The 24,032-nt window shown below is 38.1% G+C and overlaps 1 protein-coding gene across 3 annotated transcripts in view; it reads right to left on the reverse strand.

Moving 5' to 3' along the window:
* The window catches only part of CUL2 (cullin 2), an 89,466-nt gene that overhangs the window by 57,221 nt on the left and 8,213 nt on the right, over window positions 1-24,032 (reverse strand). For all 3 annotated transcript variants that reach the window (XM_023741949.1, XM_023741948.1, XM_023741947.1), the window contains exons 3-4: window positions 13,286-13,388; window positions 12,377-12,471 (exon numbers count right to left, since the gene is read on the reverse strand). In XM_023741949.1, coding sequence (XP_023597717.1) covers window positions 12,377-12,471; window positions 13,286-13,388 — 198 coding nt within the window. The remainder of the gene's footprint in view (window positions 1-12,376; window positions 12,472-13,285; window positions 13,389-24,032) is intronic.

Raw genomic sequence — 24,032 nt, forward strand, 5'->3', positions numbered from 1 at the left:
GTTCTGGAACTCCAATCACTTGCAAATTTTTGCTTTTGATTGTATCCCACACAATTCTCAGGGTCTCTTCATTTTTCTTTGTCCTTTTTTCTGAGTTTTCCTCAAACAGAGTTGTATCCAGGTATTTATCTTCAATTCCACTGATCCTGTCTTCCACCATTTCAAATCTGCTCCTCAGCCCTTCTATGACACTGTCCATTTCTGAAATCTTGTTGTTTAACTTTTGGATTTCTAATTGTTGTTTTTGTATAATTTCTAGTTGAGAATTTATTTTAGCATTTTGTTCCTGCATTATTTTCCTGAATTTTTCCATTTTTTAATCTGTATTTTCCATGAATTTGTCTATTTTTCTCCTCATTTTTGGTCTGCTTTTTGCTTCAACTCTTGGATAATTATGAGTATTAGAGATTTGAATTCCCTATCAGGTAGTTCTACTGCCTTTTCTTCCACTAGAAAGTTATATGGTGTTTTATTTTGGACCCCTACTGGAACCATCCTGTCCTGTTTTTGTAAATGTTTTGATATTGTCTGCTATCTTCGGGGCATTTAGCAGTTATTTTCTCATTTATTGATTGTAGATTTGTTTTGCCCCCGCCCCCCCTTTTTAATTTGGCTATGTCTGAGCAGGTGGGCTGTGTATTCTTTGTTGTTTGCTTGTCTGTGGGCACGATACTTTCCACCTCCTTCTCCAACTGGCAGGGTCAGTCGCTCAGATATGGTACAGCAGGGCAGGTCTAGCTGAAGAAGAGTTGCTAGCATGGGTTGTTTGTGGCACTTACTACAGCCACCAGGGCGGTTGGTAATCAGTGCAGGGCAGATTCCAGTAGGCCGTGCCTGTGCTGCTTGGTGGTGTGATGTTAGGCGCATGGTGCAGGTAGGCAGGATGAAGCGGGGAGATTGTGACATGTGGAGCTAAGATGGGTATGGAAGAGAGGAGAGAGGACCAGGAGCCAAAAACATACAAACAAAAAAGAGTGCTAGGGCAGCTTGCCGTTGGAGTGTAGAGAGGAGAGACTATGAAATGGAAAAAAAGCAAGAAGGGGAAGAAGAGGAAAAAAAAGAATGAATAAATAAAAATTAGAAAGAAAAAAGAACAGCAAAGCTCCCAGGGATCCCACCAGTGCAGCTACGAGGTCTGGGGAAGTTGTTCCCAGGTGTTCAAGCACAGCCTGGCTAGAACGCTTAGAGGTATTCAGCACCAGGTATTCAGGGGACAGGAAGAGAAGGAAGGTATAGAGAGACAAGAAACTGAGTAATGAGGAAAGAGAAAATGGGTAAAAGAGGGAAAACAAAACAAAAGAACAAGAAAATCCCCCCCAAAAAAACAGGGGGAAAAAAATAAAAAAAAAAGAAGCACAAAAAAAGAAATGTCCTCAGGGATCCCTCTGCAGGTCTCTGCAAGCTGAGGGGATAGGTCCCAAGCCGTGCAGCACTCCCCGGCCAGAATGGGCTCCCAAATCGAGAAAAGAAAAAGAAAAGAAACAAACAATTCAAAACAAGCAAACAAAAAAAGCCCCAGGATCCCACCACCATGGCAGCATAGACCAGGAGGCAGTTCCAAGCTCGAACAGAGCTCCGCAGCCCCTTAGGAAGAAGCAAAGATGGTGCCCGGAGCCAGGTATTTAAGTGAAAGGAGGGGGAGGTGGTGAGAGGTAAGGAAGAAATCAAAAGAAGCGGGAAAAAAGCAACAGCAGCAGCCAACAAATGGCACTCAGGGAGTCAGCCAGTGCAGGTGAGTGGAATCTAAGCAGTCGGTGCTTCCCAGCCAAGAGACTGTGGCTGCGGGAAGCAAAGGAGGCCGAGTGGGGTGAAAAACGGTGGAGGGTGGGAAAGCATATATAGCTGTTTACTGGTTGTTCTGTTTCCTGCTGGAAGCTCCATGAAGCTGCTTTCTCGTACCCCTTGTTCACTGGTCTCCGACAGGAGTCCAAGATGGCGGATCTGAGCTGCATTAGCTAATAGGGGCCTCTGTGTGAATCTCTCCTCGCTCTCCATTCTCTGTCAGTTTCTCATTCCATTCGGTGCTTCGCTGAGTTATCTCTTCATTTGATGCTTTAGGGTTTCAGGGTTGCTGTTCTCTCTGTTTGGCTTAGTTTTTCAGATCTTTGCTGTGGAGGGATGGCGTGGTGTTTCTGCCTAGAGCGTCATGTTGCCAGAAGTCCCTGTGGCATTTTATTTCTTGACTGCTGCTTCCATGAGTGTTAACTGTGGATCCAAGTAAAATGAAATCCTTGACTTCAATATTTTCACTGTTTAACATCACGTTGCTTACTCATCCAGTTGTGAGGATTTTTGTTTTGTTTATTTTGAGATGCAATCCATACTGAAGGCTGCAGTCTTTGATCTTCATCAGTAAGTTACTTCAAGTCTTCTTCACTTTCAGCAAGCAAGGTTGTATCATCCGCATATTGCAGGCTATTAATGAGACTTCCTCCAATCCTGATGCCGCATTTTTCTTCATATAGTCCAGTTTCTCGGATTATCTGTTCAGCATACAGATCGAATAAGTACAGTGAAAGGATACAACCCTGACGCACACCTTTCCTGACTTTAAACCACACATCATCCCCTTATACTGCTGGAATGACTGCTTCTTGATCTATGTATAGGTTCCTTATGAGCACAAATTACATGTTCTGGAATAGCTATTCTTTACAATGTCATCTATAATTGTTAAGATCCACACAGTCGAATGCCTTTGCCTAGTCAATAAAAACACAGATAAACATCTTTGTGCTATTTTCTGCTTTCAGCCAAGATCATCTGACATCAGCAATGATATCCCTCATTCCACGACCTCTTCTTAATCTGGCTTAAAGTTTTGGCAGTTCCCTGTCAATGTACTGCTGCAACTGATCCTCAGCAAAAGTTTACTTGTGTGTGATATTAATGACATTGTTTGGTAATTTCCACATTCTGTTGGATCACCTTTGGAGTGGGCACAAATAGGGATCTCTTCCAGTTGGTTGGCCAGGTAGCTCTCTTCCTAATTTCTTGGCATAGACAAGTGAGCACCTCCAGCAGAGCATCCATTTGTTGAAACATCTCAGTTGGTATTCTGTCAATTCCTGGAGGCTTGTTTTTCACCATTCCCTCCAGTGCAGCTTGGACCTCTTCCTTCAGTCCCATTGGTTTTCCATCATATGCTACCTCCTGAAACGGTTGAACATCAACCAATTCTTTCTGGTACAGTGTCTCTGTTTATTCTTTCCATCTTCTTTTGATGCTTCCTGCATCATTTAATATTTTCCCCATAAAATCCTTCAATATTGCAACTAGAGGCTTGAATTTTTTCTTCAGTTCTTTCACCTTGAGAAATGCCAAGCATGTTCTTCCCTTTTGGTTTTCTACTCCAGATCTTAGCACATTTCATTATAATACTTTGCACTGTCTTCTCGACCGGCCCTTTGAAATTTTCTGTTCGACTCTTTATTTCATCATTTCTTCTGTCATTTCAGCTACTTGATGTTCATCAGCAAGTTTCCAAGTCTTTTCGGACATACATTTTGGTCTTTTCTTTCTTTCCTATCTTTTTAATGACTTTTGCTTTCTTCTTGTATGATGTCCTTGATGTCATTCCACAATTCGTCTGATATTTGGTCATTAGTATTCAATGTATCAAATCTATTCTCAAGATGGTCTCTAAATTCAGGTGGGATATACTCAAGGTCATATTTTGGCTCTTGTGGACCTACTCTAATTTTCCTCAGCATCACCTTGAACTTGCATATGAGCAACTGATGGTCTGTTCCTCAGTCGGCCCCTGGCCTTGTTCTGATTGATGATATTGAACTTTTCCATTGTCTCTTTCTACAGATGTAGTCGATTTGATTCCTATGTATTTCATCTGACGAGGTCCACGTGTATACTCACTGTTTCTGTTTTTGAAAAAAGGTATTTGCAATGAAGTTTTTGATCCTGCAAAATTCTATCACGCAATCTCCGACACCGTTTCTATCATCAAGGCCATATTTTACAACCACCAATCCTTCATCTTTGTTTCCAACTTTCGCATGCCAATCTCCAGTCATTATCAATGCATCCTGATTGCATGTTTGATCAATTTCAGACTGCAGAAGCTGGTAAAAATCTTCAATTTCCTCATCTTTGGCATTAGTGGTTGGTGAGTAAATTTGAGTAATAGTCATATCAACTGGTCTTCCTTGTAGGGGTGTGGATATTATCCTATCACTAACCATGTTGTACTTCAGTACAGATCTTGAAATACTCTTTTTGGTGATGAGCGATGCCATTCCTCTTCAATTTGTCACTTCTGGAACAGTAGACCATATGATCATCTGATTCAAAATGGCCAATACCAGTTCATTTTAGCTCACAAATGCCTGGGATATTTTTATACAGTGTGTTTTATTTCAGACAACTTCCAGTTTTCTGAGATTCATATTTCATACATTCCATGTTCAGATTATTAATTGATGTTTGTAGCTGTTTCTTCTCATTTTGAGTCATGCCACCTCAGCAACTGAAGGTCCTGAAAGCTCTACTCCATCCACGTCATTAAGATTGACTCTACTTTGAGGAGGTAGCTCTTTCCCAGTTGTATTTTAAGTGCCTTCCAACCTAAGGGGATCATCTTCCAGCACTATACCAGACGATGTTCTGCTGCTGTTCGTAAGATTTTTCACTGGCCAATTTTTTCAGAAGTAGGCTGCCAGCTTCTTCCTAGTCTGTCTTTTAGTCTGGAAGCTCCACTGAAACCTGTTCACCATAGGTGACCCTAATGGTATTTGAAATACCGGTGGTATAGCTTCCAGCATCATAGCAACATGCAAGCCACCACAATACATCAAACAGACACGCATTGAAAACTTATGTCCACACAAAAACCTGCACATGAATGTTTTTAACTGTTTTATTCATAACTGTCTAAAACTGGAAGCAACCAAGATGTCCTTTAACAGGTGAATGGATAAACAAACTATGGTACATCCATACGATGGAATATTACTGATAGAAAGAAATGAGCTATCAAGTCACAAAAAGACATGGAGGAGACTTAAATGCATATTGCTAAGTGAAAGAATTCAGTCTGAAAAAGCTCATACAGCTGATATCAACTATATGACATTCTGAAAAAGGCAAAACTACAGAGACAGTGAAAAGGTTAGCGGTTGCTAGGGGTTCAGGGTTGGGAGGTGAATAGGTGGAACACTGGAAATTTTTAAGGGTAATAAAACTATCCTGTATGATACTGTAATGGTGGATACATGACATGAATTTGTCATAACCCATGGAACTGTATATCAAAAAGTGTGAAACCTAATGTAAACTATGAACTTTAGTAAATAATAATGTATGAATATTGCTTTATCAATTGTAACATGTATCACACTAAAATAAGATGTTAATAACAGGAGATACTGTGGGCAGGGAGGGAAAGGGGACATATGAGAACTCTCTATACTTCCTGTATAATTTTTCTGTAAACCTAAAACTGCTCTACAAATTAAGTGTGCTTAAAAAAAAAAAAAAAGATCAAAGTCAAGCCAGCTCTCCGACTTTATCTTTTCATTAAGAAAAAAATGTAACTTCATTTTTAAACAAAATCAGTAGGTAAGAAAACAGAATAGATTTTTACGGATAGTAAGAAAAGTACAGGCAAAACTGACAAATTTAAGATCACTTTGTCTACCAGGGGAAAATAGCTTATATTAAAAAAAAGAAGTTTCAATATAGGCTAGTAGCTGCGATAAACTCTAAGAATAACAGAGATAAATATAGAGCTCTAAAATAAAATTTAAAAAAATTTTTTTTGAATGCATAGTAGGAAAAAAGTGTGTATTAAGGGCCTGTAATGCTCAAGTACTCACTTTTCACCACCCTAGATTTCACTGGGATACCTTTAATGCTTACCACCTAAAACTATTCATTTGAAATGTTCTGCCACCATGGAGTTACTGGCAACCATACAAGTACTATTCAGGCAACATAATTTGTATTATATTAAAATACACACTTTCCAAGGTTCACTGCAACAAAATGAAGTATCCAGTTAACATTTACAGACAACTGAAATTTAAAGGAAAGACAATAAAACTTTCAACTGCACAACTCCACAGACAATTTTGGGAGATATTAAAAAGTATACTCCTGGAATTAATTCAAAAGCGGTATATCCACAACCATTTACACAAGCTTCACTTCCATATTCACAGACTTTAAGCCCTCTAGACTTTCAGGCTTCCAACCCTGGTATTTCATTTGAGTTTTAGTTTTCTCTGCATATATGTTACAAAATCACTATTTTTTTTCCTTCAAAATGCCCATTTATCCCTTTCCCCTCCATTCTCACTGAAATCCTCATAATTTCACGCTGGGTTTCCAACCACACCTTCCAGCTAAGACAGAGAGGGGACTCGGATTGAGAGGCAGAAGTACAAGGTCAAGTAGGATGGCCTCTCCTCGCTATTCTTTCAGCCTGAAATGCCCTATCCCCGATATTCTAATGGCTGGTGCCTGTCTTCAGGTCTCAGCTAAAACACTGACCCCAATCTAAACTAGCCTCAACTTCCCATTCCCAGTGAAGTAATTATCTAACGCACAACTATTTAGTTTCTTTACAGTACTTGCCACTTTATGAAATACTACTATTTTGTTGACTTGTTTTTGTACATCTCTTCTCTAGAACACAGGGTCTGCAAAGCAAGGACCTTGTCTTGTAGACTGTATCCAGGACATTATCAGGCAAATGTCAAGTCCACAAAAAATATTATTTGATGAATTATTGAGTAAATAAATGGATTAACACTCCAGACAGCATGGATAGCAAAAGACATTAGAACACACATGGAAAAGTAGCCTGAAGCCAAATCATAAAAGCCACGAATGCCAGGAAATAAAAGTGATCACTAACATTTTCTGAGCTCATGTCACATGGCAGGCATAGCCCTAAGCATTTTATCTGACTAAATACTACATGTGATCCTATTACTTTCCTCAATTTACATATAAGAAAATGCTGCATAGAGAGGTTAACCAACTTGTCAAAGGTCAAGATGCTAATAAGTGGCAGAGCTAGCACAGAAACTCAGGAGTTCTTCTACTCTCATTCAGTAAATATTACTAAGTAGGTATTATATGCCAATACTGTGCAAGACATTGGGGAAAGATGGGGAAAAAAAAAAGTGGTCTCTACCCACACAGAGCTTAGACATCCAGTACTATATACAAACCCAAACCCATTGCCATCAAGTTGATTTTCGACTCATAGCAACCCTACAGGACAGAGTAGAACTGCCCAGTAGGGTTTCCAAGGCTGTCATCTTTATGAAAACTGACTGCCACATCTTTTTCCCACCATGCGGCTGGTGGGTTCAAACAACCTATTTGCTAAATAATTGGTTAGCAGCTGAGCACTTAATCATTGCACCACCAGGGCTCCTTACAATATACAAACACAAACAAACAAAAAATTTCAACAGTGACCCGTGTTCCCTCAATACAGAGAAGTTAACTATCATATCTTTTGTTGTTCTTGTTGTGTGCTATCAATTCAATTCGATTCCAACTCATTGCGACCCAATATGAGAGTTGCCCCATAGAGTTTCCTAGGCTGTAATCTTTACAGGAGCAGACTTCCAGGTCTTTTCTCCTGCGGAGCAGCTGGTGAATCTGAACCACCAACCTGTTGGTTAGCAGTCAAGGGCTTAACCATTAGCACCACCAGGGCTCATACATTTACCATTTATACATGCCTTCCCGGAAACCTTGGTGGTGCAGTGGTTAAGAGCTATGGCTGCTAACCAAAAGGTCAGCAGTTTGAATCCATCAGGTGCTCCTTGGAAACCGTATGGGGCAGTTCTATTCTGTCCTATAGGGTTGCTATGTGTCGGAATCAACTTGACAGCAACGGGTTTGTTTACATGCCTTCCCAGATGTATCCACTGCTCCAAACCAGTTTTGTTTTGGTCAGAGGTATCTTGGCAATCCCAGTAACCCCACCTAAAACACTAGAATCACTTATCTCATCCTTCTATTTTGTCTCTTTTGATCAGTTAGTTTTCACATCCTTCTAAACTATTCATCATATCTATTACCTTCCCTTTCATTTTCAACACTACTTGTTTACTTTCTGCTTGGATCATTCCAATACTCTCTAAATGATCTAAAAACTCTGTTTTTAGGGTACCACTTCCTAATTCAGAATGTTACAATAGCTCCTTTATACCTACAGTAAGTGCAAACTGCTTAGCATAGTGGTTTGTCACTCTGAAGAAGCAGCTGCTGGAGATCTGCAGTTAGGTCTGGATTCACTAATCTGTTCCAAAGATCTGTGTGTATATTCTTGAGCCAGTACACTGTTTTAATATAGTTTTATATGTTTTAATATTATCTGACAAGGAAGCCCCTATTCTCTTTCCCTCATGGAATAAAATTTAAACTATGTTACATTAACTATGTGGTATATTTCTCATTCCATATTTCTGCTCCTGTTAGTTTAAACTTGATAGACAAGCTTTTAAAATAATTTAAAGACATAATTTAAAATTGAAGCTACAATTTTTTATTTTATATGGACCCCATTCATTTCTTTTATAAGTCACTATAGTATTTTACAATCAAATTTATTAACTACACATATATTTATAATATATAAAAATCATAAAACAAAATGGTTTCTGGTGATTTCTTAAAATAGTATACTCTACCATAGATGCAGTATCTGTTCTGCTCAGGTATAATGCAACAGAACATATTATTATTTATTTTGTCAACAAAGTATCCTATGCTCTTCTAGAATAGTAACAGTAACACAATTAATAGAGTATTTGACAATAACCTAAGATAACTTTGAAGCCTCTAAGAAATTAGACGTTTCAGTGTGTTCTAGAAAAGTCCATCACAAGAGATGTTCTCATGCTAATACTTCAAGTACTCCACTTCATACGCCACTAGGATCTAATAAAGAGATATATAGAGCTACTGAGGAACGGTGAGAGAGGAAGGTTATTACTTTTCTTTAAGATCAGAATTCCAAAGTCACCTATGGTAATGATTACCCATCTTTATCGATCAACCAGAATTTTAAAAAAGGCTAGAAATTACTTTGTAAAAATAACATTCAAAAACACTTTTGAAACAAAAACTAATTTTTTTCTCCTTTACATTTCACTACACAGATTTTCTCATAGACTATGACTAGAAAAAGGAGCCCTGGTGGTGCAGTGGTTAAACAACTCGACTACTAACCAAAAGGTTGGCAGTTCAAACCACCAGTTGCTCCATGGGAGAAAGATGTAGTAGTCTGCTCCCATAAAGATTACAGCCTTGGAAACGCTATAGGTACTTCTACTCTGTCCTATAGGGTCGCTGTGAGTTGGAATGGACTCGACAGCAATGGGTATGACTGCCCAGCAAGTAAAAGGTCTACTGACTATTAAGCAGTATTCATCCAATTACTGTCAACCATATCCTCTATGAAAAGGATTTCACTAACTATTCTACCAATATAAGTAAGTAAATAATGATCAGTCACATGATGCCAACATCACACAGGCTACACAAAATACTCTGTAAGCTGCATTCCACGAGCCATCAGTTCAAAGCCTTTGCTACAGACTGTGGAAAGTTACTAACTGATTTTCGACAGTGATCAAATTTGCACTTTAGAAAAGATAACACCGAAGGTTACTGAAAAGGACAAATTAAAAGAAATTAAAGACAGGGAAACCAGTTACAGGAGACTTTATTATTAACAGTCCAGGTGAGAAACGATGAAAGCCTTGAGCTATAATAGCAGTAAAAAGGAAAGGATGAATTTAAGAGATACTTGGAGGATAGGACTAATAGGTGATCAGGCAGAGAGAACCCTAAGTTAAGGATAACTGAGATTTCTGGATATATAGTACTATCATTAACTAAAATTAGCAACAGCTGGGGTAAGTGTGTAGGTAAAAGTTAAAAAGCTCAGCTTTGAACATCTGCCTGGGATAAATGAATATTTTGGTGGTTATCAGTATACAGGTTGTAGCTAAGACCAGAAATTGAGATCGTCCCAGAAAGAATATGTAGTATAAAAAAAAGGATGAGAATCTATGTGATTAAAAGAGTGTGTCTGAAATGAGACTAAGGTAGAATGAAATAGTTAAATGAATGGACTTTGAAATCAGATTGATCTGGGTTCAAAGTCTGCCTTTGTGATTTATCGGCTGACTGACCTTGAGCAGTCATTTAACCTCTCTGAGCCCTGGTTTCCTCATCTGTAAAAACTGAGATACCAACTACCTGATAGGATGTGTGTGTGTGCATGCACGCACGCGTATGTATATGTGTGTGTACACATATGTACGTACATATACGGCAACATTTAATAAAAGCTCATTAATAGCAGGTATTGCTTTTGGTACACAGAGAGGAAGGAGAACCAAGAGAACTGTATCCTAGAAAACTAAGAGAAAAGCAACTTAAATCTTTCCTGAATCATCTCAGTTGAAGAGGGATCCCACTGCATGGCACATAGTCTAAACTCTCTTTCATCATCTATATACCCAAAGGCCCACCTGTCCCAGTCATAGTAAAAGCATGTGTGTACTTTCACTCTTATCCTTAAAATTCCTCCACAACTTAGCTAGGGAATTCTCAAAGTTTTATTATGACTAACTCACCTTGGTGGACAAGGGGAAGAAAAATCAAACGTCAGGATGCTTTAGTACGGCAAGCACTGTTTTCTAAAAGCCAAAGCCACAGTAAACCTTGTGCTTGTCAGCAGTTGCTGGTTTCTGGGTTTAACACATTCTACTCTTTTAAGAAAAAATAAAAACAACTGGGCTAATGATAAGTAAGCCCCATTTCTCAACAGATACCTTAGAGTGAGTAAACGCCAGTTGTTATAAAAAACCTCAGGGAAGATACACCATTCAGGAAAAGGCCCACTTCCAAAGAAGGACAAACATGCCAGGAGAACTGGCCCTGGTCACACAGGACGTGCCTGCTTCTTGTTGTTCATTGCTGTCGAGTTGGCTCTGACTCATGGCAACCTGATGTATAAAAGAACGAAACGTTGCCTGGTCCTGTACCGTCTTCATATCCACTGGCATGTTGGAGTCCATTGTTGCAGTTATTCTGTCAATCTACCTCACTGAGGGTTTCCCTCATTTTTGTTGGCCCTCTACTTTACCAAACATGGTGTCCTTTTCTAGTGATTGATTTACTCCTGCTACACACAGTGTAACCATATACAAAATGCTTTGAGATCCAACTACACCCCTCAGCTTCTACCCACCGAGAAACTGAAGCAGGGGCCCATCTGTGGCCCAAGTTATGATGCACAGGGCAAAACTATCACTGCATCCATCACAGGCCAAAACATTTCAAGAGAGGACATCCCAGGTCCAAGAGTGAAAGGCCCAGGTACTTAATGCCAATACTCCTTATTTATCCACTTTACTACTTCAATAAACAGGCCTCTGCCTTTTGAAACTAGCCATTCATTTCCATTGGTCCACATGATGGGTTAGAAAGGATCAGAATATGCTGTTAAGCAGTGTCATGGGAACAAACAGGGTGGCAGTTAACACAAAAGACCTAAGCAGAAGACTGGGTAGAGAGGAGGAAAGTTCAGAGAGAGAAACACTGGCAAAGGCATCAGAACTAATTTATTCAGAAAAAGGAAAAAAGTATTCCAGACATATTGAATAGCATGAGGAAAAGCAGGAAAATGTGAGAGATCACAGTAATTAAATATGGCTAGAGGATGGGGTGGAGCTCTGGCAACGTAGTGGTTAACAGCTCGATTGCTAACCAAAAGGTTGGCAGTTCAAATCCACCGGCAGCTCCTTGGAAACCCTACGGTACAGTTCTACTCTGTCCTATAGGGTCACTATGAGTCAGAATTGACTAGACAGCAACGGTGTTTTTTGTTTTGTTTTTTTTTAGTTTAGAGGATGGGGAAGCAGAGTCAGTAAATCTTATGAACTTCCAAGAGGAAAATTACTGAGTACTCTGACCATTAGTGCTTCCAAGAAACATATAATACTGAATCCTAGAGTCAACTAAGAGCATACAATAGGGGACAGGGGCTTAGATTTACTCTGCTAAGTCTGTCTGCCTACCTGGATCTATCCAGATTTAACATGTACTATAGTTATCAGACAATTTGAAGAAATACAGCCATGCCATTAAATACAGTTTTACTTTTCACTTAAGGACTTTCCACATACCGCCTAGCTCCCAAATAGCCACCTGACCAGACCACAGACCTTTCCCCATAGCAAAGGAAAGTCCTTGTAGAAGGGAATGTTTCAGTTCTGCACATTTCAATGGGTAACAGGTAATAATAATAATAATAAATTACTCCTCCAATTATTGAATGCAGGCAATACTGTTCAGATTGTCAAGCATTTAAAAACATACTTACCTATATAAGCAGTCCATATAGTCTGCACCTTTGCTATATTCTTCCCAGTACCTATGATACATAACAAGTACTTGTTCTTCAGACTCCAGAACTCTCTATATAAAGGGGAAAAATATTTTTACTTGGAAATCACTAATCATTTTCACTTGTAAGCTATAAAATATACTCAAAAATAATGTTCTAAAATAACTTAAATTTTAATTCAAGCATTATAAATTATATTTAAAATTATATTCTATTTTAACTATGTTTAGTAACAATGAATTGAAAAAAATATGAGTCTTAGAAATGAAAGTGAAGCATTTATAATAAAGAGTAAACCGTTTCACTCTCCAAGATAAAAGAAAAAATGTAATGGTGTGATGCTATCCCTGGGTGAGAATATTTTACTAAGATCAGTTTTAAACAGAAGAACATAATTCTATTGTCTTGCACCTAGTGTTTCTCAAATTCATTACTTTTGATGAGTCTGCTAGTTACATAAGTATATTATCATTACAAAGTATTTACTTTTGTAAATAAGACTATTTATGGAAATTGACACCTTTTCCACATCCCCCAAAATAAGTTATATACAACCTGTGGGAATCAAGAGCAAGAGAAAACTTGGTTCTAACACACACCATCTAGAGGACACAGAAGCACATTTTAAAGCTGAACAACCCCTGATTTGAATCCCTGCTCCTTTAATTACTAGTTATTCGATTGGGAGCAAACTGATTTACCTTAGAGAAATTAACAACACAGTGCTTGATAAAATATCTTAAATATATATAATTTTTAAAATGCTATTTAAAAAACAAAATAAATAATTTGAACTTAACATTAAATTCAGCATTACGGAAAAACAGTAAGCAGCCAAGTAACTATGCAACTATAAACACATTTACATCATGTATCATTCCTTACCTTATGCAAATGCCGTACGTGATTTTCCAAAAAAATCTTAGTTTCTGTATAAAGTCTTTCTCCAAGGGGTTCAGGATAGGCCACACATAAAGCATAGATATCTCTAGTTAACTTGTTAAGGTTTTCATACCATTGGAAATATTTTAAAACATGATATTTAACTCAATTTGGGCATTAAAAATTGAAAAAATTTTTTTTTTGCAGTTCAGGCTTACTATATATATATATATATATATAAAACAAACGTAAAGTACACAACCATGCTTTAATACTGTAAGATTGAGTCATTCATTCATTCAACAAACATTTATTGAGAATCTATTATTTGAGGGCATTCTGAAGAAAATGGTTCCTCTCAGAGAAGTTAAAATTCAGAGGGGGATTCTGGGAAACCAATTTACTCAAAAATTACAAAATAAGGTTTACTAAGAATGGACATAAGCATCATATCAACAAATGGCTATGGAATATCACAAGAAGCAAGAATGTCTAAGCAATTCTGAGAAACAAAACAGTTACAAAAATTACTCATTTGACATATTCCTACAACACTGTACTCAGGATATTCTAGTCTGTATCCCATGGTCCTTCAGCATTTCTTCTATTAGAAGAAACACAGTATGAATAATAATAGTAATATCAGTTAACCAATCAAGTTTTTGAATACCAACTAAGTCCCTCATCAGGCACCACCAGTGACAGACACACTATAGCAGGAAGAGCTCTCAACCAGGAGTCAGAGAAACTGAGATGGAATTGAGGGCTCACCATTTACTAGCCAGTGATCTCGACCAAGTCTCTTAACCTCTCTGGACTGCCATTTCCTCATCTCTAAGATAAGGATGTAATAAACCCTCTCCTGAATCTAGAGTCTTTAAGACCTAAATCAACTTAGAGTGCTTCATGAACTATAGATCTCTAATCAAATGCAGAAGATAAAGTACACACAAAGTAATCTGAGACCAGCCTAGCTAGAGATGAGGACATACCCTAAAAATAAGGTGATTGCTTAGGCTGGAGACAATTATTTGTATTTAATCCGAGTATCAGGAAATATTACAAAATAAAAATTTATGCTTAAAACATAATAGCGGTAGGATAAAGGTTCTTCCTCCTCCATATCCCCATAACATCGTACATATTCTACAGAACTTATTTTTATGCAACAGAAATTATTTATACCTTTGTCATTCACATTACCTTCTAAACTTCTTAAAAATACTGCCCGTTCCTGTGGCGACCATGGTCTTGGGGAACATCTAGCTCAACTGGCATAACACAGTTTATAAAGGCAATGTTCTACATTCTACCTTGGTGGGGAGTGTCTGGGGTCTTAAAAGCCTATGAGCAGCCATCTAAGACACTCCACTGGTCTCATCCCTTTGGGAGCAAGGGAGAGTGAAAAGAACAGGATACAAGGGAAAGATTAGTTCGAGGGACTAATGGACCACACCTACCAAGGCCTCCACCAGACTGAGTCCAGTACAGCTAGATGGTGCCCGGCTACCACCGCTGACTGCTCTGACCAGGATCACAACACAGGGTTCTGGACAGAGCTGGAAAAGGATGTAGAACAAAATTCTAACTCACAAGAAAAAAAAAAAGACCAGATTTACTGGCCTAAAGGAGACTGGAGAAACCCTGAGAGTATGGCCCCCAGACACCCTTTTAGCTCAGTGGTGAAGTCACTTCCGAGGTTCACCGTTCAGCTGGGGTGTGGACAGCCCCATAAAACCAAATGGGACCAATGAGGCACAGCAGTCCAGGGACAGGGACTAGAAGGCAGTGGGGGACAGGAAAGCTGGTGATAGGGAACCCAAGGTTGAGTAAGGATAGTGTTGATGTGTTGTGAGGTTGTTAACCATTGTCATAGGGCAACATGTGTACTAACTGTTTAATGAGAAACTATTTTGTTCTGTAAACCTTCATCTAAAGTGAAAATAGCAGCATAACTGGAAGAGCGTAGTTGATGTCACTGAACTGTGCATGTAGAAATTTTTGAAATGGTTTATCTTTGGCTATGTATATTTTCACCAAAAAAAAAAAAAAGGCCGAGAAAGGAGAGGGTTGACATGTCATGGGGTTGTTAACCAATGTCATAAAATAATATGTGTACTACTGTTTCATGAGAAACTATTTGTTCTGTAAACCTTCACCTGAAGTACAATTAAAAAAAAAAAAAAAACTGCCCGTTCTTACTCATCTTTATATTCCCAGCCCCAGGCACAGTTCCTGACATACAACAGGCATTTACCAAATGACTGATAAAGGAAGACAGACAGGGAATCAATCTCATATGCTCTGCCCATTTACCTAGCACCCTTAGTCTGGAGACAGAGAGCAACCCTCTCCACTTGAGGTCACTGTCTGGTAGACTTTGATCACACTTTCCCATCTTCCTTTTAAATAACTTTGTATCTATTTTTAATTATAATTGGTAACTAATAGCTTCATTTATATGTATATATATTTTTATATCAATACATCACTACATAAAATAAAAACAAAAATTTTTCTTTATATTAATGGAAAAACAAACATGGTAAAGCAAAATTACCATCCATGTAGTGTAACATCACTGTGCCAGATTTTATGTAAAAAAAAATAAGAAACAGACTATTATAATTATCTCAAATCAACTTATACTAGCAGACCTTTATAAACTAGAATATTATCTAAGTAATAAGACATAAGAACTATTTACCAGCAATAACATAATACATCAAAATATTATATTACAAAGAAAGTTGCTGTGTGCCCTCGAAATGATTCTGACTAATAGCAACCCTATAGGACAGAGTACAATTGCTCCACGGGGTTTCCTACGCTGTAAATCTTTACAGAAGCAGATCGCCAGATCTTTTCTCCCTCCCTTGGAGCAGCTGGTGAGTTCAAACCACGGACCTTTTGGTTGGCAATTGAGCACTTAACCATTGTGCCATCAGGGCTCCTTAGAAAGAAAGTAGAGATTTGAATATATACCACCTTTAAAAGAAGAATTTTAAAATACCTATGGATATAAATTCTATAGAGAATTGATAATGGTTTGTGAAGTTGGGAGGGAGCAAGGTATCAACAGAGAAGAAAGCTGCTTCAAAATAATATATTATTTGAGCTCCTGTATCCAGTTTGGAGCCCATCTACTTTTCAGCTATAAATTAAACTAAAAAAAAAAGTCTAACTTACAATATAAATCTCCAAGGGTTTTGACTGATAAGGGGGACAAAAGGAGCTCCTAAGATACTTTGTTGTTGTTACTGTGTGCCGTAGAGTTGATTCTGACGCATAACGACTCTATAGGACAGGGGAGAACTGCCCCATAAGGTTTCCAAGGAGCAGCTGGTGGATTCGAACTGACGATCTGTTGGTTAGCAGCCTGAGCTCTTAACCACTTCGCCACCAGGGCTCCTCTAGGATGCTAGGAGTGTTTTATTTACTGGATACAAAAGCATGTTCACTTTGTGAAAATTCATCTCTGCATTTATGATTGAGTATGTATATTACACTAAAATTTAAATTTTTTAAAAAAGACTAAATCAAAACACCAGCAAATTACTTTGTGGAAATCAACAAACTGATTCTAAAGTTTACATAGAAAAGTAAAAGACCAGAATAGCCAATGGACTGACACTACCCCACATGAAGAGAAAAGATAAGCCACAGACTGGAAGAAAATCTTTGCAAAAGATATATCTGATAAAAGACTTATATCCAAAACATAAAAACTCTTAAAATTCAACGGTAAGAAAACAACTCAATTAAAAAGTGGGCAATACACCTCAACAGACACCTCACCAAAGAAGATCTACACAGGGCAAACAAGCGTATGAAAAGATGTTCAACATCAAATGTAATTAGGGAATTGAAAACTAAAACAAGAAGATACCACTACACACCTATCAAATGGCTAACATAAAAAAACACGGATACTACCAAATACTGGCCAGGATATGAAGCAACAGAAACTCTAACTCACTGAAGGTAGGAATGCAAAATGGTACAAACACTGTAACGGTCTGGCAGTTTCTTACAAACTGAAATATAGTTTTACTATGTAATTCAGCAGTCATACTCCTTGTTATTTACGGTACTCAAATGAGCTGAAAATGCATGTCTATAAAAAACCTGCACACAAATGTTTTTAAGTTTTACTCATAACTGCTCAAAACTGGAAGCAATCAAGATGGCCTTCAATAGGTGAACAGATAAACTGTGATGCATCCATATAATGGACTATTCTTCAGCAATAAAATGTGCTATCAAGCCATGACAGACATACCCCACCACACTGTCATCAAGTCGATTTCGACTCATAGCAACCCTATAGGACAGAGGAGAACTGCCCTATAGGGTTTCTAAGGCTGTAAATCCAGCCTTCAGTATGGACTGCACCTCAACATAAAGGAAACAAAAATCCTCACAGCTAGACCAATAAGCAACATCCTGATAAATGGAGAAAATATTAAGTTGCCAAGGATTTCATTTTACTTGGATCCACAATCAACGAAATCAGACGATATACTGCACTGGGCAAATCTACTGCAACAGACCTCTTTAAAGTGTTGAAAAGTTAAGGTGTCACTTTGAGGACTAAGGTGTGCCTGACCCAAGCCATGATATTTTCAATCACCTCATAAGCTGGACTATGAATAAGGAAGACCAAAGAAGAATTGATGTCTCTGAATTATGGTGTTGGCGAAGATTACTGAATATACCATGGACTGCCAGAAGAACATACAGCCAGAGCGCTCCTCGGAAGCAATGATGGCAAGACTTTGTTGCAGGTACTTTGGACATGTTATCAGGACGGACCAGTTCCTGGAGAAGGATATCATGCTCAATAAGGTAGACGGCAGCAAAAAAGAGGAAGACCCTTGATGAGACAGAATGACACAGTGGCTGCAACAATGAGCTCAAACACAGCAAGGACTGTGAGGATGGCGCAGGTCCAGGTAGTATTTCGTTCTGTTGTACACAGGGTCGCTATGAGTCAGAATCGATTTAACGGCACCTAACAACAACAAATCATAACAGAAGCAGACTGTCACATCTTTCTCCTGTGGAGCAGCTGGTGAGTTCAAACTGCCAATCTTTCCAAGTGCTTAACCACTATGGCACCAGGGCTCCTTATGACAGACAGGGAGGTACCTTAAATACATACTGCTAAGCGAAAGAAGCCAGTCTGAAAAGACTATATACTATATGGTTCCAGCTATACGTCATTCTGGAAAAACTAGAGACAGTAAAAAGATCAGTGGTTGCCAGCGGTTTGGGGTGGGGGGGGGAGTGAACAGCTGGAGCACTGGGTATTTTTAAGGGCAGTGAAACTATTCTGTACGAATACTTATGTATTATTTCAAGGATACCTAAAATAATTCATTTGCCAAAACCCACGGAACTATACAACATAAAGCCTGAATGCTAATGTAAACTATGAACTTTAGTTAATAATAATGTATCAGCACTGGTTCATCAATTGTAACAAATGTGCCAAGATGTTAATAATAGGGGAAATTGCAGTAGGTGAGGGACATAAGGGGACACATGGGAACTCTGTACTTTTTGCGCAATTTTTCTGTTACCCTAAACTGCTCTAAAAGATAAAGTCTATTAATTTTTTAAAAATAAAAAGGCTAAATGAGGGCAGGATCTAGATCAACTATGCTTTTAGCAAAGCTGGATTGTACTTAATAACTTAAAGTTCTGAGTACATATTTCCACACTTTTCATCAAACATGATGGTGATATTATTTGCTCCAACTATTTTTTCCTTAAGCTATATATAGATTTATTTCTAGAATACATACCTTACTATGGTCCTGAAAATTTTCAAAAGATTCAATACCATAATTTTAGCATGACACGCTAATTATGTACCAAATGTTTCACAAACCAAAATGACTATCTCAATACGTCTATTGCATGTACATGTAAACAAAATTGACTAGAAAGACTAATACCACAGGCCTTACCTTCTGCTTAGGAAAAATGATCTGTGTGGCAGAGGAAGAACCGGGAAACTTTCCCATTTCATTCCATAAACAGTACTTCCATATTGTTTGACTCTTCTTCAGTGAGAACACATTCACGTATTATTATGTATTTTTTTAATTAGCGGAGTCAACCTTAAAAAAAATGTATTAATTCATCACAGTTTCGGGTCTCTGTTAATTTAGGTACCCAACTACCTAAAACATCACAATGCCCATGGAAGCAACAGTCAAGAAATCAAATGAAGAACTGCATTGAGCAAATTGCTGCAAAAGACCTCTTTAAAGTGTTAAAAAGCAAAGATGTCACTCTGAAGACTAAGGTACGCCAGACCCAAACCATGATATGTTTAATCCCCTCATATGCATGCGAAAGGAGGACAATGAATAAGGAAGACCAAAGAATTGATGCCTTTGAATTACAGTGTCAGTGAAGAATACTGAATATACCATGGACTGCCAGAAGAATGAACAAATCTTGTCTTGAAAGAGGTACAGCCAGAGTGCTCCTTGGTAGTGAGGATGGCAAGACTTCGTCTCATGTAATTTGGACACGTTATCAGGAGGGACCAGTCCCTGGAGAAGGACATCATGCTTAGTAAAGTAGAGGGTCAGCAAAAGGGACGAAGATTCGAGGACAAGATGGATTAACGCAGTGGCCACGCCGATGGGCTCAAGCATAGCAACAATCTTGAGGATGGCACAGGACTGGGCAGTGTTTAGTTCTGTTGTACATAGGGTTGCTATGAGTCAGAGCCAACTAAACGGCACCTAACAACGCCTAAAAGATATTTTCTAATTATTTTCTTTTTCTCTAATCTATTCAAATAGCCAGTGATTCTGGAAGTATTTAGCCCATTGGAAGAGCACTCAAGAACAGCATTTTCAAACTCTAGCATTCGATTATAATTTGGTTATAGACAGCACACTTACAAAGACAAAAAAGGGGAAATAACTGGAGATTGGATTTAAAGACTCTCTGGTTTAAAGAGTCATATTTTAAGTCACTCTTTGAGGGGTCAGAATACAAAAATTCCTCAACTTATAAATGTCCCACTTAAAAGTTTCACAGTCAGAAAAAAAGCTGTGTTTCAGAGTGAAAGTTCTGAACTCTGTTACAACCAAAAAGCAGTACTGGCCTACCAGCAGCAAGGTTATTTACATTAGTTCATTTTCTTTATTAAAATGTACTCCCTATGATTGGGCTTCTTTTTGAGTTTTAACATTGCTACATCTATTATATAGCAAGATAAAAAACTGTGAGTTATGATGGAAATAAAAATACAGATTATTTTAAAATTGAAAATGGTAAGACAATGAACATAAAAAGAAACATCTCTAAAGAGAAAGAAGAAAAAAATGCAACGTAAAAAATGTAGTATCTATGAAATCATGAATCATAGCAAGCAAGGATAAAAAGTGATTGATAAAACGGAAAAACTTTCAAGTGTCTATCTAGAGAATCAGCATCAACATCAAATCTCTAATAGCCTGATCTACGAGAACATGGAGAAACTGTTGCTGGTGCACCAGAGCCAGAGATGACTGCAGACAAAACCTTTCTCAATCTGCACAATCTCAGAAAGAATGCTAGGATGGTAAGTGTAGATGCCACAGTTAATAAGAATTTCTCCCTCTAAACTTGTGAAGATATCAAGGATGGAGACTACCTACCTCAATATTCTCCAATGTAGGTAACACTGGTCTATGGTGGAAAAAGACGCCTGATAGAATGTAAATTAGAAATGAGGACAATAGTATGCCTGGTTTTAAAGCTTGGAAGAACCAACTCACTTTCCTATTTGGGAGAAACACATTCAGGGAAGGCAATCTTAAATCTCCCCTAGCTTAATCACTGGATTCATACAGACTCAAACAGTAAGAGAGCTTCTATATCTTACTAACAGGGTTTGGGGATCTACCTACTAAATAAACAGAGAACTATAAATAAAAGTAAGCCAAACAACTCCAACCTAGAGAAAGAAATAGTAAGTGTTGTCTACATCTAACCTCTATCTTAGGAAAGCACTTGATACACACACATAAGGGGAAACTCCAAACCACCCTAGGGTCTGCACCGATACTGTCATAAAGCTTTTCTTATGAGCATCATTATTACTGGATATAGACAGAATTCTAAAAATGGCCTCCCAATGTTTCCCAACCTAACCCGAGACTGTAAATATGTCATGCCCATGTCTAGGTTACTTTACATAGCAAAAGGGGCTCAGCACTTGAATTATGGTTATTATCAGTCGACCCCAAAATAGAGATTATCCTGGATTATACACATAGGCCTAATCTAATCACATGAACCCTTTAAATGAAAAGACCCTCCCTACCTCCACTCCACCACTAGCTAGCTGCAGAAGCGGAAGTCAGATTCGAAGCACAAGAAAGATCTGACACATCAGTGCTGGCGCTAAAGATGGAGGGGCCAGGTGCAAAAAAACTGGAGAGTGACAAGTCACTGGAGCAACTCCTGGCCAACAACCAATAAGGAAAGAGGACCTCAGTGGTTCAACAGCAAGGAACTGAATTCTGCCAATAACAGAAATGAGCCTGGAAGAAGACCCTGAGGTTCTAGATGCTAAGCACCTGTAGAAATCAGGTGTGGGAATACAGCAGTGAACAAATAGGTAAGAATCACTGCCCTCATGGACCCTATATTCAATAAAAAGTGTTTGGAGAGAAATTCAATATTTACCATACTTACATATATTAAACATTTCAAAGCAAACCAAGCTTTCTGATACCCATTTCAAGAGGATGAGGAGACTCTGGCATTATTACCCTAGTATTCTATCTCATGATATCAGCAAGTCGTTTCACTCCTCTTGGGCTACAATATTCTCAACTCTAAAATAAAGCTAATAATACAAACCTCACAAGGTCATTTATAAGATCAAATGAAAAAATACATGTCAGGTGTTTCCCAACAAATTAATCTCACACATTCACACACATGTTGAAAAAAAAACCTATGACAGGAAAGAATGTACACAGTATGATTCCATTTATATAAAGTTCAAAATCAGAAAAAAAAAAAAATATATTGTTTAGGGTTTTTTCATAAGCAGCTGTTGTTGTCAGGTGCCACTGAGTCAGCTCCAACTCACAGCGGCCCTATGTACAACAGAACAAAACACTGCCAGTTCCTGTGCCATCCTCACAATCACTATGTTTGAGCCCATTGTTGTAGCCACTGTGTCAATCCATCTAGTGAATGGTCTTTCTCTTTTTTGCTGACCCTCTACTTTACCAAGCATGATACCCTTCTCCAGGGACTGGTCCCTTCTGATAACATGCCCAAAGTACATGAGACATAAGTCTTGCCATCCTTTCTTCTAAGGAGCATTCTGGCTGTACCTCTTCCAAGACATACTTGTTCATTCTTCTGGCAGTCCATGGTATATTCTTTACCAACACCATAATTCAAAGGCATCAATTCTTCTTTGGTCTTCCTTATTCATTGTCCAGCTTTCGCATATATGAGGGGATTAAAAATATCATGGCTTGGGTCAGGCATCCCTTAGTCCTTAAAGTAACATCTTTGTTTTTTTAACACTTTAAAGAGATTTTTTGCAGCAATTTGCCCAAGGCAATGTGTCGTTTGATTTCCTGACTATTGCTGCCACGGGCATTGATTGTGGATGTAAGTAAAATGAAATCCTCGACAACGTCAATCTTTTCTCCATTTATCATGATGTTGCTTGTTGGTCCATAGGCAGTTATACTATTTTTAAAAAGCAAGGAAATAATAGGCACAAAAGTCAGGATAGTAGTTACCTCCAAGGGAAAGGAGTGGGGCTGTGAACTGAGAGGGGCTTGAGGGATGGGGATAAGAGTGGGGATGAGGAAGAGCTGGTAAATGTTCTATCTCTTGACCTGTGTAATGATTATGCAGGTGTTCGCTTTATCATTATTTATTCAATTGTACATGTATACCTTACAAACTCTTCCATACATGTACTTCAAACTCAAAAAAATAAAGTACTTTATAAAAAATCAAATAGTAATACATATAGTGGTACAAGGTTTTGGGTGTTTTTTGTTTGTTTCATTTTCGAATATTGAAGTTTTACGACCTCTAAAATGTCTACTTAGGAGATCTGTGGGTCAGAAGTTAACCTTATATTCTTGGGCAAGCGAAAGGGAAACGGAGAGAATTTTATTTTAGAACAATTAGTAACACAGTCCTTTATCTTCCAAAACAAATTCAAAGTGGGAGGTTGCATTCTTAACTTTATTGTTTTTACAGATATTTTTTATTTTTTTGAGAAGAGGAGAGAATTCATTATTAGGTCAATAATAACTGAACCATCTCAGAGGGATCAAACAATAAACTTCTCAGAAATAACAGTGACTGAAAGAGTCACTTTCCAGGGTAGTCTGTTATTTCAAACTCATTTACGAAGCAACCAGTTAACTGTCGCTTCTGTACAACACTAAAGAAAGAACACAATTATTATTTTCTCTTTTTGTTTACCTCATGTCCATTTTCCCTCTTCTTATGGTCTTCTATGGCCAACTCTTCTCTTCCCTCTCTGCTCATTATTTTAGTTAAAATATTCCTAAAAGCACCTATGTACCTGCCTAGCCCACCTTCACAAACGTACAAGTAATCCTTAACACTCTTCTCAATTACTAAGATTCCTGCCCAAAAATGATCCATGATGCTCCACAGAAAAATCAGCTATCTAATTTAAAACACAAAATAATAAACTCTTCAAAGACTGAATCCTTATCAATTATCC

The sequence above is a fragment of the Trichechus manatus genome, unplaced genomic scaffold (genome assembly GCF_000243295.1).
Source record: "Trichechus manatus latirostris isolate Lorelei unplaced genomic scaffold, TriManLat1.0 scaffold00195, whole genome shotgun sequence".
Classification (NCBI taxonomy): domain Eukaryota; kingdom Metazoa; phylum Chordata; class Mammalia; order Sirenia; family Trichechidae; genus Trichechus; species Trichechus manatus.